The following is a 15,363-nucleotide window of genomic DNA, read 5'->3' as shown; positions in this document are numbered from 1 at the left end:
TTAGCACCCTAAAGCCATCTGGTTTGGGAGTTGTTGACCTAACGTTTGCTACATGGGTTGGTTAAAATGCTTAAAAGACTTAGGCACTGTACGGTCATTTAAAAAATATAATAAACATGTTCCGTTAGAGTTCGTAGCCTTGCCAATTCGAGCTATTAAGCCCTAGGAGTGTTTCTACACTCAACACCCTAAAGCCATCTAGTTTGGGAGTTGTTGGCCTAACGCTTGCTAAATGGATTGGTTAGAAAGCTTAAAGGACTTCAGCATTACACAACCATTTTATGTATCATTTTTAAGTTATAATAAATTGTCAGCAAGCAATAAAAGTTACTTTGTAAATAAATTCATGCCTTAGTGACTTCATTTAAAAGGGAATTCAATGATTTGAAGACTTGTGTCTTGAATCTAGAAAAAGAAAGTAAAAGCTGCATGTTGAGAATCCAATCCACTTTCACTGAAGTTAAAGTTGATTTCCATTCAATAGATAACAATTGAGTTATTTATATAGACTAGGATGCTGATGCATGTATGTTGAAACGTGTTTAGCAAACTTTTGTATCAATGCTTCATATATGCAAGATAGTCTGCCTAACGTCCCTGTCTCCAGTTCTTTGTCTATTTCAAGTTGTATTTGAGCTATGTATGTATTTCATTTTGCCATGGTTGATATTATTTTCTTTGGGAAGCAATCCAACAGTTGTCGTTAGTTAATTTTTTCATTTTGGTTTTGCTATGAGACTAGCAAAATGTAAGTTTGGGGGTGTGATAAGCGCCGAATATTGCATATTCAAGTGCCCTTACTTGCATTAGTTAAGTCCATTTTTGATTTATATGTATATATTTTCTCCAGTTCTTTGCTTCTATGCATTTTTCAGGTTTGTCTGCAAAAAGGGAATAAAATGGAAGCTCAGAAGGCTTATTGAAGAGCAAATCAATCCGGGCTTTTATATCCGGAGATTTCTAAGAAGAATCCGCTAAAATAGGTCCATGAAGCCCTTATACAATGAAAAAGGACCAAGTGGTTCTCAATAGGCCAATGATAAATCCCTAAAGAAGAAGCTCAAAGCAGAAGCAAGAGAAAATGCATTCTGATGCATTTTCGAGCGCTCGAAGCACCACTTTCGAGCGCTCGTGCGACACAGATGACAAACCCACGTATGCTATGCCATGTCATTTGAGCACTCGAAGAAGCTTGCTCGAAATCAGAGTAGAATGCCCCAAGGACTCTTCGAGCGCTCGAAACCCATTCTTCAAGTGCTCGAAGGAACATGCAGACCCACTTGTCCCTTGATTCCCTCAACTTCGGATTTCCCTCTTTTATGAGTTGGTTGGAGATGTCTTTTAGTGGGAGTTGAGCCTTATTTTGAAGGGGTTTGGTAGACATCATGTCTACAAAAGAAAGGGGAAACCATGAATTAGATATCATATATCATTTTGTAAGATTTTTAGAGAAAGAAAGGAGGAGAAGATAGAGTTTTGTGTGGCTAAAAAGGGGAGCTCTAAAATAGGGGTTGGATCCAAGCTTCTTCCTTCTTCTAGGGCATCCATGGGTAACTAACTCTTCCTCTAGGGAGGTGATGAAGCCCTCCCTTGTAAGCATGTTCTAGCTTAATTCTATTTTGGGGATTACAATGTATAATCTATGGTCTTTTCATGATCAAGAGCATTTCATTTGTTGTAATGGATGTTGATGTATATGAATGATTTTTCTAAGTTGATTATCTTGTTATAGATAATGTCTTACATTAATCATATTGCTTATGTTTTCATGGTCACAATGGAAATAAGGTTATGAAATAGTTTAATGGCATGTTGGTAGATATCTTTAATAAGCCATTGCTTAGGTAATCCCTTTAATGGTTTATGCTTAATCTCTAGCTTCATGTACTTCATCATTTTATCAAGGGCTTGATAATCTTTCATTTAAGTAAGTAGGTTTAAGCTGTACTCTAGTTTAGGTAGTCTAAACATATTCACCTTTGATGGATTATTCTGTTTTGTGATTCGATGTACTTCTTGTTAATTATATGGCAACCATGTGTTGCTATATAATTTTTAACCATTATATATTGTTTTTCCCCCAAAGTAGTTCTAATCTAGCATGTGTATAGGGATGGAAGCAGATTCACTTCCCTAGTTTTCTTTACTGGTAATTTATCTCTTTTAATTCTCGCAAACTTTTGTTTTATGCAATTTACATTCTTAGTTTTAGTGACAATCCAACAAATCCTCTATAAACCTCCTTATCATTCTAAAAATATTCTAGATACTTAGTTTGCCATAGACTAGCAATCCTAGTGGTTCGACTTACCCGACCAATAGCCCTATTTTACAATGATTTATGCTATTGCAAATGGGTTGATTTATAATTGATAATCGATCCGTCAATCATATATGCATGCTTAGACAAAGCATAACTTGTTTAACATGACTTAGTGTACTTGAGCATGTATACTTGTATGACGTTGTTCATTTCAATTGCATGAGTAGCTTAGAATGATCCCTGAGTCTCACTTTGATGTAGACGTTAGGTGGCATGAGCCCTTTAACATGTTTTACCTTAAGGTGACAAAATTGTAAAACGTAGACCGATGCATGCTCATTTCCTACGAGTAGCTTTAAGTTGCTCACCCCAAAATTACTGGGGCATATTTTCAAGTACAGGAATCAAGTTGAGATTTCCATTATGCTTGGATGGTTTGTGGACTTGAAGATTTCTATTTTAGTGAATGTTGGCTTGAAATGCCATATGTAACCTTATTTTTCAAATGTGCATATTTGATTCTAAACTTGTAATGTGTGCCTAAGCACACTTTTGATTCTCATTTTATGTTTATGACATGAGGCCAAGGGCCAAACTTCTGTTGGAATCAGTTTTATATCATGGATATTAATTTTTGTCTTAATGAGAATATATGAAAAATCATGCGTTTTAGTATGCTATTTTGCACCGGGGTGTGCATTGTGTATGAAACACATCCATTAGCATTCGTTCATCATGTATGAAACACATCCATTAGCATTTGAAACCATTTCATGATTTTGAATTCCAAGTTTTCATTCCAAACTTCGTTTTTGGCATTTTAGCCGTTGGGGGGTCATATTTTGTATCGGCCATATTTTTGAGCCATGGACCATTGTAGCACATCTTATTAGGTAAGTTACGTTTACGTGCATGGTCGTTTCCTGGCAAAACTTCTTCTTTGGTGAAATGAGCCTCTTACGGACTCATTTTACACTTTTGTTGCATATTCTGACCTAAGGGTATTTTGGGAATTTCCTTTGGAAAATAAATTCCGGTCTCCACACGCTCACTTAGAAAATGTGATTTTAGGGGGGGGGTTTCTTCTTCGTGCTTTTCTTGAAAATGTCGTCTTGGCATCGGAAATTATTCCCGAAGTTCAACTTTCTGTTTTTCATTTAACAGCTTTTTGGACCATCTGGACCAGATTTCTTAGGAGGGCATTTTGGGCATTTCACAGTGTAAAAAACCATGTAGAAAACTCTTAAAGCCATGTAGAAAACTCAATTTTGAGGGGGATTTCTTCTTTGTGTTTTTCCAGAAAATGTCATATAGGCCCTCAAATTTCCATTTTTTTTCGGAAAAACCCCTGCTGCCAGGATTTCTTGCTGCCCATTCTGCCTCCTTCACATCTAAACGGTTAGATGGGGTTTCATAACCGGTTGGATGAGTGTGGGTAGTGTTTTGGTCGAGTTTTTTGGCCTTCTAACCGGTTAGATAGGTCATCTAACCGGTTAGATGTTCTTGGGTTGGTACTTTTTGACCGTTTTGTCCCTGATTCTTTCGTTAGCCATATCTTCTTCATCCGGACTCCGAATCAAGTGATTTTTGAGTCTAAGTTCACTAATTTTTCGTTATCTTTCCAATGGTGTGCTCAGTGGCACCCACTTTTAAGCTGAAAATGATGTTTTTTTCCCCTAGGTTCATTCTTGTTCGTTTTTGAAACATTGCTTCCTCATTTGTTTCCTTTAAGTTCCGTGACCTCATTGAGTGTCACATTGGCATCTTAGAGTCATGTTATATCTCTAGAGACCGTTGTTTTATCTTTTGTTTCCGCATTTCGGATCCGTTATCGGATCATCTTTCGGTTCATCATTGACGCACCAGGTTGAAAAACTTGGGCCGTCACACATTGACTGCATGCATATGTATTATATCTACAAAAAAAAAATGATCTTTACAATAGGTCAAAACAGATTCTCACAAACCCTAGAAATTGAATATATGATTCGCAGTAATTAACCAAAAAATATAAACCTTTAACATGCAAAATGAAAAATAAGATTCATTTAAAGCCATAGAACATAATCTACACTTACAAATTTGGAGAACTTATAAAAGCAAACCAAAGATCTTGAAAACGACAGACAGGAAATACCACACGATGTAACGCACAATTGAACAGAATGAGAACACGATGTCACGCACAATTGAACAGAACAAGAACACGAAGAAACTCTTTAATCCACGAAATGAAACCCTAAGTTTGAATCTGCGCCTCCATCTGTCTCTAACTCTCTGTACGTCTCTCTCTAACATAATCGGCAAAATGATAATTTAGGGCAACTTAACAGTAGGGAAAATTTGGTATTTTACAATTAGGCTTTTTTTTTTTTTCCTTTTTTATATAATTTAATAAGTAAGGTTATCGAAAAAATTGATCCCGTGAATCTTAGGGAGTATTTGCACCTTTTCTAGTTCAGGGATATTTACAACAAAGTGAATAGTGTGGTTTTTTTTTTTTTCTTTTTTTTTTCTTTTTTTTGGCACTCCCACAAACTTTTATTGAAAGTTGGATATTAACACTTTCCCTGGATTATCAAACTAGAACCAAATAGAGAAGTAGTAAAATTTCTTTAATACCCTTTCCTTTTCCAAATTATATTTAAAACAAAAAAAAAGAGAGAATAAAACCACGCCTCCTCCCTACCCCTTCTCCCACCATTCCTCTTCTTTTACCTTTCTCCCTACTTTCTCTCTCTAAAAACAATAGCAGAGTGTGTAAAAATCCCAAAACAATGCTATTCCTTCACATTCTTCTCCTCCTATTAAACCTCCACGTTCACTCGCCGCTAAACCACCATTCGTACCGGAATACCGCGCTCTGCTCTCCCTGAAAGGCGACCCACAATCGTCTCTCTCGTCGTGAAATATTTCAACCAGTCACTGCAAGTGGGCAGCCGTTACGTTACCGCTCTCAACCTCTCCGGGCTCAATCTCTACGGCGTCCTCGCCTCCGACGTGGGTCACCTCCGCTACCTCCTCAACCTCAACCTCGCCGCCAATCTGTTCTCCGGCCCTATCCCACCGGAGGTCTCTCTCATCTCCGGCCTTCGATATCTCAACCTCTCCAACAATATCTTCAATGGAACGTTCCCGAGTCAACTCGCTCGACTCAAAAACCTCCAAGTGCTCGACCTCTACAACAACAATATGACCGGAGACCTCCCCGTGGCGATATCCGAAATGTCGGGTCCCCGGCATCTTCACCTCGGCGGCAACTACTTCACGGGAAGCATCCCGCCGGAGTACGGACGATTCCCGGTGCTGGAATATCTAGCAATCTCCGGCAATGAACTTGTCGGCGTGATTCCTCCGGAAATCGGCAACTTATCGATGCTTCAACAGCTGTATATCGGTTACTACAACGCCTTTACCGGAGGCCTACCGTCGGCTATTGGAAACTTGTCTAGACTCGTTCGATTCGACGCCGCGAACTGTGGATTGTCCGGTGAGATTCCCCCGGAAATCGGACAGCTTCAAAACTTGGATACACTATTTCTATAGGTGAATGGACTGTCAGGACAGTTGACGACTGAGCTTGGCCAATTGAAGAGCTTGAAATATATTGATTTGTCTAACAACGTCTTCTCCGGCGAAATACCGGCATCATTCGCCGATCTGAAGAACTTGACCTTTCTCAATCTGTTCCGAAACAAGCTTCACGGTTCGATACCCGAGTTCATCGGAGATCTGCCGGAGCTGGAGGTGTTACAGCTTTGGGAAAACAACTTACCGGAAGTATACCCCAAGGTTTGGGGACGAACGGGAAGCTTCAGCTTCTCGACCTTTCGTCGAACAAATTGACCGGAAATTTGCCGCCATTCATGTGCTCTGGTAATCTTCTCCAAATCTTAATCACTCTCACCAATTTCTTGTTCGGTCCGATTCCGGAATCGCTTGGCCAGTGCGAGTCACTGACTCGGATTCAAATGGGAGAGAACTATCTCAATGGGTCGATTCCAAAGGGTCTGTTTAGCTTGCCTAAACTAGTTCAAGTTGACCTTCAAGACAATTTTCTCTCTGGAGGGTTTCCAGAAACAGATTCAATAGCTGTCAATCTCGGGCAGATTAGTCTCTCCAACAATCAGCTCACCGGCTCGTTGCCGCCGAGCATCAGAAACTTCACGGGCCGCATTCCGTCCCAAATTGGGCGTTTGCAGCAGCTTTCAAAGATGGATTTTAGTCATAACGGCTTCTCTGGTGAGATCGCGCCGGAGATGAGCCAATGCAAGCTGCTGACATTAGTTGATCTTAGTCGGAATCAGCTCTCGGGCGAAATTCCTACTGAAATCACAGGTTTGAGGATCCTGAATTACTTGAATTTGTCACGAAATCACTTGGTTGGAAGCATTCCATCATCCATAGCTGATATGCAAAGCCTGACTACAGTAGATTTTTCGTATAACAATCTATCTGGATTAGTTCTGACACTGGTCAATTTAGATACTTGAATTACACTTCATTTCTTGGCAACCCTAATCATTGTGGTCCTTATTTGGGACATTGCAAAGATGGGTATGCCAATGGCACTCACCAAGCTCATGTTAAAGGGGACTCTCGGCTTCATGGAAGCTAAACTAAAGATGTAGGATTAGCTTTGAAAACAATGCACTTTCTGCCGACTCAAAATACATATCTGCAATGTGTCCTCACCCCTTATCCCAAGACTATCTTCCTATCTTTTTAATTCTTAATTTAATTTAATTTAATTTACTTGCATTGTCATTTTCGTTTCCATACTTTCAATTGAACTCTAGTTTAATTATTTCACCAAAATATTTTTCTCTCAAACTGTTTCTTTCTATTTCTTTCTTTCACAATCTAATTAACTTTAAAACCAAGTTTAATCCTAACAGGTATTCAATCCCTTGGGACGATCCCTACTCGCTTTATACTCCATAGTATAAGTGTTTAGTGGTTTTATAAATTTTAAAATATGATGCCCACCTGACATTATTTCTAAACCTAAAGTGTTGTGCATTATTTTGTGCACACGCTCGAGTCTCATCAAAATTTTGGCGTCGTTACCGGGATTGACGGTTTAGTTAGGAATGAATTAGGCATTAGGGCTAATTTGATCGTTTTCTTTAAATTACTATTTTCTTACAAATCCCTTTTGTTCAATTAGGTACTTGAAAAGAAGAGGAGCAAGCATTGAATTTTGGCACCATTGTGACGTTATTGCTAGGGACTTTCGTGAGCTTCCTTGAGTTTCTTTTACTATAATTGTTCAATTCTCTACATGCTTGCGAGATAGCCCTTGTCGAGGCTATCACATTGTTTAAATTCTTGTCCAAGCATAAGCCCAACAGGAGGCTATTACTCTCTTGATAGAAAGCATTGGTCCGTGTGGAGGCAATTTAATTTTGTGCATTTATATACCATGGAAGTATGGGAACATCGTATGTAGAGGTGGTGAATTGTTGTTGATTGTTGTTGTGGTTTATTGTGAAGTTATTGTGGTTTAATCTTGAATCATCCATTCGGCGTTAGGAGGTAGTTCTAGGAGAATTATTCCCATTCTTGACTATCCCACACTTAATGGAAAACCAATTCTAAGATCTAGGGAATATGGATAATCTAGGAGAGTATCACCCTCTTAATGGGCATCCACCTCAAGGTGTGCATCCACCCTCGGAAATTCCCCATCCTATTGTGTTTCCACAACCCAATCAAATGCAACAACCTCCAATAATACCAATCCATCCTCAAGATCATGTAGTGTATTCCCCAAATCCTCAATTATCTCTTCGGGATTACTACACTCTAAATGAATACAATGCACAAACATGCATCCGGTTGCCAAACTTTCGGCAACCCATTATGAAATCAAGCCTGCAACCATCCAAATGTGCCCTATTTTCTATGGGGTGAGCAATGAAGAACCACATAAACATGTGGATGAGTTTTTGGAAGTTTGTTCAACCGTGAAAATCACGGATCTTCCGGAAGAAGTCTTAAAAATAAAGTTTTTCCCTTTCACTCTTCGGGAAAAGGCTAAATATTGGTTTAATAACTTGAGGGCAAATTCAATCACATCTTGGGCTCAACTACAATATGAATTCCTAAACAAATTTTACCCCGCAAGTAGAACCGATGCTATGAGAGCTTCTATCCTTGAATTCTCCCAAAGCATGGGAGAACCTTTACATGAAACATGGGAGCGTTTGAATGATTTGCTACGGAAGTGTCCACATCACGACATTCCAAAGTGGCAATTAGTGCGTTGTTTCTATGAAAGCTTATCCGATACCCAAAAAGGTATGGTTGATGCTTCATGTGGAGGAGCCTATTTGGACAAAAATGAAGACGATGTGTGGCATCTTTTTGATCGCATGAGCGAAAATTCAATGCGTCATTCTCCATCATTCTGATTTGGCCAAAATTTGAATGAAGGAGGGAAGAAAACCTCCAGTCTTTCTCAAGTGGAGAGTTCCATGGAAATTACCGCTGAAATCAATAATCTTACTCAAAGGTTTAATAAATTTATTTCGAGCCAAAACCCGGCAATTCAATCATCTGACTCTTTCCATTCTCAAAGTGTGATGTGCATGACTTGCTCTAGTTATATTCACAATACTTTCAATTGTCCTCTTGGACAAGTTTTTCTGAGTAAGTATCAAGAATAAGTCAATGTTATTTTCATTCATCCAGGAAGTAATCCAAATTCTAACACTTACAATTCCGGATGGAATGATCCTCACTTCTCTTGGAGAAATCAAGGAAGAGGTATCATTCCTCCTCTTCATAAAAATTCTCAAGAAAAGTATGTACCTCCCCACCTCCGAATTGCAAAGTCTCAAGCATACCACTCTCTATCTTATCCTTCTTCAAATGTGAATCATTTCTCCAATTCTCAATCTTCAAATCATCAATCTTACTCTCATCCACCTCAAGAGCCTCCTAGAAATTCCACTTTTAAGGACAAGGTTTTGGAAGCTTTAAGTGATCTTCGAAAGGAAAATCAAGTATTTCATTCGCATTCTCAATTAATTGCAAAACTTGAAGCCCAAATTGGGCAAATGGTTCAATCAATGAAAAGGAAAGGGCCTATGCAACCCATGCTTAATCAAAAGGCATACTCCATTTCCACCTTGAGGAGTATGAGAAAAATTGATAACAAAGTTGAGAGACCTAGTGAAGTTAGTGTTCCGGTGCAACCAAGTGTTTGCCCATTTACCATTCCCAATTCCATCCCTACTTCACTAGAGTCAAATGGTCACATTAAGGAGCCAATTCCATCATCATCATCTTCCTCCCATGTAGAGAAGCCTTATGAGCCAAAAGCTCCATTTCCTCAAGCTTTAAACTCTACTCCATTTCCGAGACAAAAAGGAAAAATCAATGACATGATGGAAGTTTTTAAACAAATTAAAATCAACTGTCCTCTTCTTGATGCTATTCAACAAATTCCACCATATGCTAAGTTCTTGAAGGACTTGTGTACTCAAAAGAGGAAAAACAAGGGACCAAGCCCAAAGAAAGTGCTTCTCATGGAGCAAGTGAACTCTATCATTAAGCTTAACACCCCACCTAAGTTCAAAGACCCCGGCGCGCTAACCATCTCTTGTACCATAGGGAACCATGAGGTCAAAAGGGCTCTTCTTGACTTAGGGGCTAGTGTTAACGTTATTCCTTACTCCGTGTATCTTCAATTAGGTTTGGGAAACCTTAAGCCAACTTCGGTAATTATTCAACTAGCCGATAAGTCTACAAAACAACCAAGGGGAATTGTTGAGGACATCCTTATCAAAGTTGACAAATTCTATTTCCCGGTTGATTTTGTTGTGCTTGACACTGAGCCAGTTCCTAATTCTACCAATTATATTCCAATAATCTTAGGAAGACCATTCCTTGCCACCGCTAATGCGACAATCAATTGTAGGTTCGACATTATGGACATCTCTTTTGGCAATATGATGGTTAAGCTTAATGTGTTCAACACGAGCCAACATCCCATCGATGAAGGCGAGTGTTTTATGGTGAATGTCTTGGATGAACTTGTTGAAGAAGCCATTCCTTCTGAAGATCCTTTTGAGGCATGCCTATCTCACTTTAATATAGACGCATTTGACATTGAAAGCTTCATATATGAAGTGAATTCTTTAATGGACTTCATGGCCATCTTAGACTTCTCGCCATGGAAAAACTCAAAAGAACCTCTTCCTCCAATTGCAAGTACTCTTTCTTATCAAGAAGAGAAAGAAGTGGCAAGTTCGCCAATGGCCAATCCAATTTATGAGGACATTCCTTGTAATACTGAGCATGAAGTCATTGAGGCAACCTTAGTTAATGAGGAAAAAGTGATCAATGTGGAAATTGATAAAAAGGATGAAGAGATTGAGTTTCCTAATAATCTAACCGAGTATTTGAAAAACATTGCCTTGTCAAGTGCAAGGCCGCTCATTATAGACTTTATTTTCAAGACTTTGGATGAAAGGAAACAAATTGCATCTTCCATCATTTCTTTCCAAATCATTCTTTTGGGAGATGTATTCATTGTTGTGAAAGAAGATCCATTGGGAAAAATAAATAAACGGATCAATGAGGATGTCTTATATCCGGTTTTTTATTCTTAGTGAGTTGCCCCAACGTTTTGCTAGAAACGTTAAACACTAGTTTTCGTAGGGCTTTCAAAAAAAAAAAATTGCATTTTATTTTCTTCTTTTATTTTCTTTTACTTTTGTACATTTTTGCACTTTTAAATTCAAAAAGAAAAAAAATAATAATAAATAACAAAATAAAAAAAATTGTTGTAATGGGTAGTTTAGGTTGGTATTTGATTTTATTTTACTTTCTAGTATTATTGTTTTTGTTTTTGTTTTTATTTTTATTTTTATTTTATTTTATATATTTCATTTTAATATATATATTTTTCTTTTTAGTTTTGCTTAAATAAAAATAAAAAAATAAAAAAAATAATACTAGTTAGTATAAGTTGGTAAGTGATTTTATTTCAATTTTATTTATTATTATTATTATTATTATTATTTTATTTTATCTATATTTTATTTTATTTTATCTACATTGTATGTGTATATAGTATTTTTAGTTTTACTTAAAAAAATAAAAAATAAAAAAATAAAAAAAATAAAAAAATAAAAAAAGAAGAAGAAGAAGAAGAAGAAGAAGAAGAAGAAGATTGATCCCCAAAATGGCTGGGAGATCAATCCCATTCTTGGCAGAGAGCAACCCAAAAAAAATGCCCAAGTGGATCGATCGCCCATTAATGTGGATTGATCCCATTTTACCTGTGTTTAGACTTTCTCATTACACAGCGAAAAAGAAATTTTTGCCTAAAAATTGTCGATCCCTTTTGTTTTTAGCCCTCACTTCTCTCATCACCTAAATCTCATCACCCAGTTTAGGTTCAGTTGTAAATCTTTACTTCTCTCATCACCCAAACCTCCAATCCCAATTTCTTGGTTTGCTCCTCACTGTTCGCTCTTCTCTTCCGCGGTGATAAAGGTGACAAATTCCAGCGCCGTTTGCTTCGCCCTTATTTTTTTGCATCGCCGTTCCTTCCGGTGAGTTTCTGCATCGCTGGCTTCTTCCGGCGAGTTTCTGAATCACCGTGTTCTCTGGCGTTTGCGGTTGGTTCGTCCAACGGCGTCGCAGCTGGTTTTCCTTCCGGCGAGCTTCTGGGTCTTTCTTCTCCGGATCGCGGCTGGTTCTCCGGCGTCGCAGCTGGTTCTTCTCCGGCATTGCTGCTAGGTTGCGGGTTCTTCCGGCAAGCTTGTGAATCGCCGGTTTCTTCAGCGATTCCGGCTGGTTTTCCTGATACATTGATGCTTTAAAAAAAAAAAAAAAAAAAAAAGGTGTTGAATTGATGATTAAAAATAAATAAATAAATAACAACAAACTTGCATTGATGATTAAAAACAAAAAAAAAAAAGTTGAATTGATGATTTCAAAAAAAAAATAATAATAATAATAAAAACAAAAATAAATAAAAATTGAATTGTTGATTAAAAAAAAAATAAAAAAAATAGGGGAAGTTTGGTTGTTGACTTTTGTTGATTTATTTGCAGATCTGACAGTGCCGTAAAAATACATAACAACAAAATAAATAAATTAAAAAAAAACAATTAAAAAAAAGAACCAATTTAGTAGATTTTGCAATAGTTTTTATTATTATTATTATTTATTTCTTTATTTCTTTTAAAATAAATAACAAAATAAAAATAAATAAATAAATTTCAAAGTTGCATTCTGTCTTGCTAGAGACGTTAAACTTAGCTCAATTTTTTTTTATTTTTTTTATTTTGTAGATTGTATATATATGTTCTTTTTCTTTGTTTATTTTAATTAATTTTGTAAGTTGTATATATATGTTCTTTTTCTTTGTTTATTTTAATTAATGTAAAAAAAAAAAAAGAATCAAAAATCAAAAATTGGTGTTACCATTATACCCCTCTGCATGCATGTTCTCATCTTTGTTTCAAGGACTTCATCTTATATATCTTTACATCATATTTTATATTGTTTAGAGTGTATGATTCTTATCCCATTTGATATTTGATGTGAGTTGTTAGTGTGGTTTTTTAGTAGGTTTTCGAATCCAAGTTTGGGGGAGACCTCTTTTCTACTGGATATTTGCCAGACTTCTTCATCTTTGCCATCATGGTATACTCTTTCCATCATTTTTCATCATTCTCATTGCACATTGAGAATAATGTATAGTTTAAGTTTGGGGGTAAGGACATCATACTTCATTCTATTTTCAGTCGAGCTTTGAATGCATGATGCGATTTAAGATGTGTTTGGCAATGATTTTGAATTTTTGAAGTATAGAGCCTTTGAAAGGTAAGCTGTTAGAGTCTAATACTTCTTGTACGTTCTAGGATGTCATTTAGGGGTAAATTTTTAATTTTTGATATCATGTTTGCTCTTGTGGTACACATCATCTTGTTAGTTGAAAATGCTTTAAGAGTTGATTCTAGAATTCTACACTTGCACTTGCGCACACTAACATTCAATTTGTGGGGTACATGCTTAGATGATTATTGTCTTGGTTTATCCCAATTGAGCTAGTATGCTTTGAAAGCTTTCATTCTTGATAAAATGACCTTACAAAGAAAAGAAATAAAAGCACTCACCAAAGGTGAGGAACAAAAATTAAAAAAAAAAAAAGAAAAAAAAAACTGCATTCTTTCAACATGTCAATTGATTAAAAAGGAAGATAAGGAAAGAATGTAAGATGTATGATTAGGTTGAGTTCGTAGCCTAACCATTCCATGTCATTACGCCCTTAAGAGTGTCTTTACACTTAACGCCCCAAGACTATTTGGTTTGGAAATCGTTGGATCAACGCTTGTTACATGGGGTGATTAGAGAGCTTAATGAACTTGGACATTGCACATGGTCATACATAATAAAATAAAATAAAATAAAAAATGACATCAATAAAAAAAAGAAAAAGAAATGTTTGATTGAATAACAAGGTTCATTCAATGTCTTGATGATTGGTACTATATTTGTATGTTAGTTTGAGGGTAAGACTATACTATTACTTTGATTCGCTAGGATAGCAACACATTTTGATGCCGGTTCACTCAAAAAGGATGATAGAATTGATTCAATTTGCATGATTAACTTGTTTGATGTGTGGAGGACCACTTTTGCTTACATTATGTTGAAATGTTATGAATAGCTTAGAAATGGCAGAAATTTGCATACTTGAAGTAGGCTATTTTCAACACTTGTTTGATATGTGTCGTTGCTTCTCAAGTAAGAAAGAGTTGTTGATGTTTGTGGGTACTATTTCTAGAAACCCTCACGAGACTTCACTCGTCCACTAGGGGTAACCTAAGATTTAAAAGGCTTGTTGCATATGCTAAATACAACTGTGATCCCTACGAAAGTGGTGTTATCTTTATTTGCTTTATTAGTTTATAGTTGTATATATATTTGTTTTATTTTCATACTGTAGTTCATTGCTAGGGACTAGCAATATCTAAGTTTGGGGGCGTGATAAGTGCTTAAATGTTGCACATTTCAGCACCTAAATTAGGGTATTTTAGTCCTTACATCTATCTTATTTTCATGTTTTAGTTCTAATTTATATTTTTGTCAATTTCAGGTAAATAAAGTTCAAACGAACTAATTTCGGTTCATTAAAGCCTTTTTGGAGACAAGCAAAGACAATTGGAAAAAGCTTAGAAAATGGCAAAAAGAGGCCGTAGCCCATTATTCGTATAGTGCACTTATCCTTCAAAAGCGGTCAATTCTACCTTTTTCCGAGCCTTTGATGATGTTCCCAACGATCAAGAAGCAAACCGATTAAGGCCGGGGCCAAAATGGAGTTAAACGGGACTTAAAAGAGATTTCTAATATTGGGGGATCGATCCCCCACTATTGGCAGAAAGGTGCAAAAAAATACCCCCTGGGGATCGATCCCCTAGCCCCTGGCAGTATTGCGGGATTTAGCTTTTACTTGGCTACGGGATTTTCTTGTGAGGGCTTATTTTGTGAACTATGGGCCTCCAATAATGTAGGTATTAAAGGAAAAACAAAGACCCATTGTAGGAGGAGTTTTATGATTTGATTATTAAGTTTTATTTTCTGTACCGTGATATTATGTTCTCTTTGGAAAAAGGAGAAAGCTTGGGTTGGAAGAACATTTTACAGAGACTCTGTCTACAATTGAAAGAAGAAGAAGAAGAAGGAGCCAAAAGATGGGGATTGGGCTTGTTGACACCATGACCATCTCCTCCATAAGCTAGTTCTTCATTTAGGGCTTGGATGAGCTCTAAGTTCATGTAACCTAAACCTTTGTATTTCTTTTCTTGGGGAATTAATATGTTGTAATTAACTATATGGCCTTGTGATTTCTTTATATATACATGCTTGATTTGACAAATTAAGGCTTGTATTGATAAATTCTTCCATTAAAATCTCTAGTTGATTGTATGTCTATATATGATTAATTAGGTATTTTAGTTTTCATTAGATGATTGAAAATTAATTCTTCCATTGATTATGTATGAAAATTGCATGTCTATGTGTGATTGATTTAGAATTATACTCTACACTAGATACTTTTTTTAATTGTGTCT

The 15,363-nt window shown here is 36.7% G+C and overlaps 1 protein-coding gene and 1 pseudogene across 1 annotated transcript; both read left to right on the top strand.

The window, feature by feature from the left end:
- Window positions 1-5,455: 5,455 nt before the first annotated feature.
- LOC132267056 (leucine-rich repeat receptor-like serine/threonine-protein kinase BAM1) lies at window positions 5,456-7,425 on the top strand (annotated as a pseudogene).
- Window positions 6,476-13,449, top strand: LOC132267055 (uncharacterized). Its single transcript, XM_059768103.1, has 2 exons — window positions 6,476-6,601; window positions 7,434-13,449. Exon 2 carries the CDS (start codon window positions 9,328-9,330, stop codon window positions 10,882-10,884), a length of 1,557 nt encoding a protein of 518 aa, XP_059624086.1. The 5' UTR covers window positions 6,476-6,601; window positions 7,434-9,327; the 3' UTR covers window positions 10,885-13,449.
- The last annotated feature ends 1,914 nt before the right edge of the window (window positions 13,450-15,363 follow it).

Source organism: Cornus florida, unplaced genomic scaffold, assembly GCF_030987335.1.
Source record: "Cornus florida cultivar Cherokee Brave unplaced genomic scaffold, ASM3098733v1 CherokeeBrave_3.0.0_Hap2_Chr07, whole genome shotgun sequence".
In the NCBI taxonomy this organism is placed as follows: Eukaryota; Viridiplantae; Streptophyta; class Magnoliopsida; order Cornales; family Cornaceae; genus Cornus; species Cornus florida.
This window is presented reverse-complemented; position numbering and strand designations above follow the sequence as displayed.

Coding starts and splice junctions, on each gene's coding strand:
- LOC132267055 (XM_059768103.1), top strand. CDS start 9,328: ATGGTTCAATCAATGAAAAGGAAAGGGCCTATGCAACCCATGCTTAAT.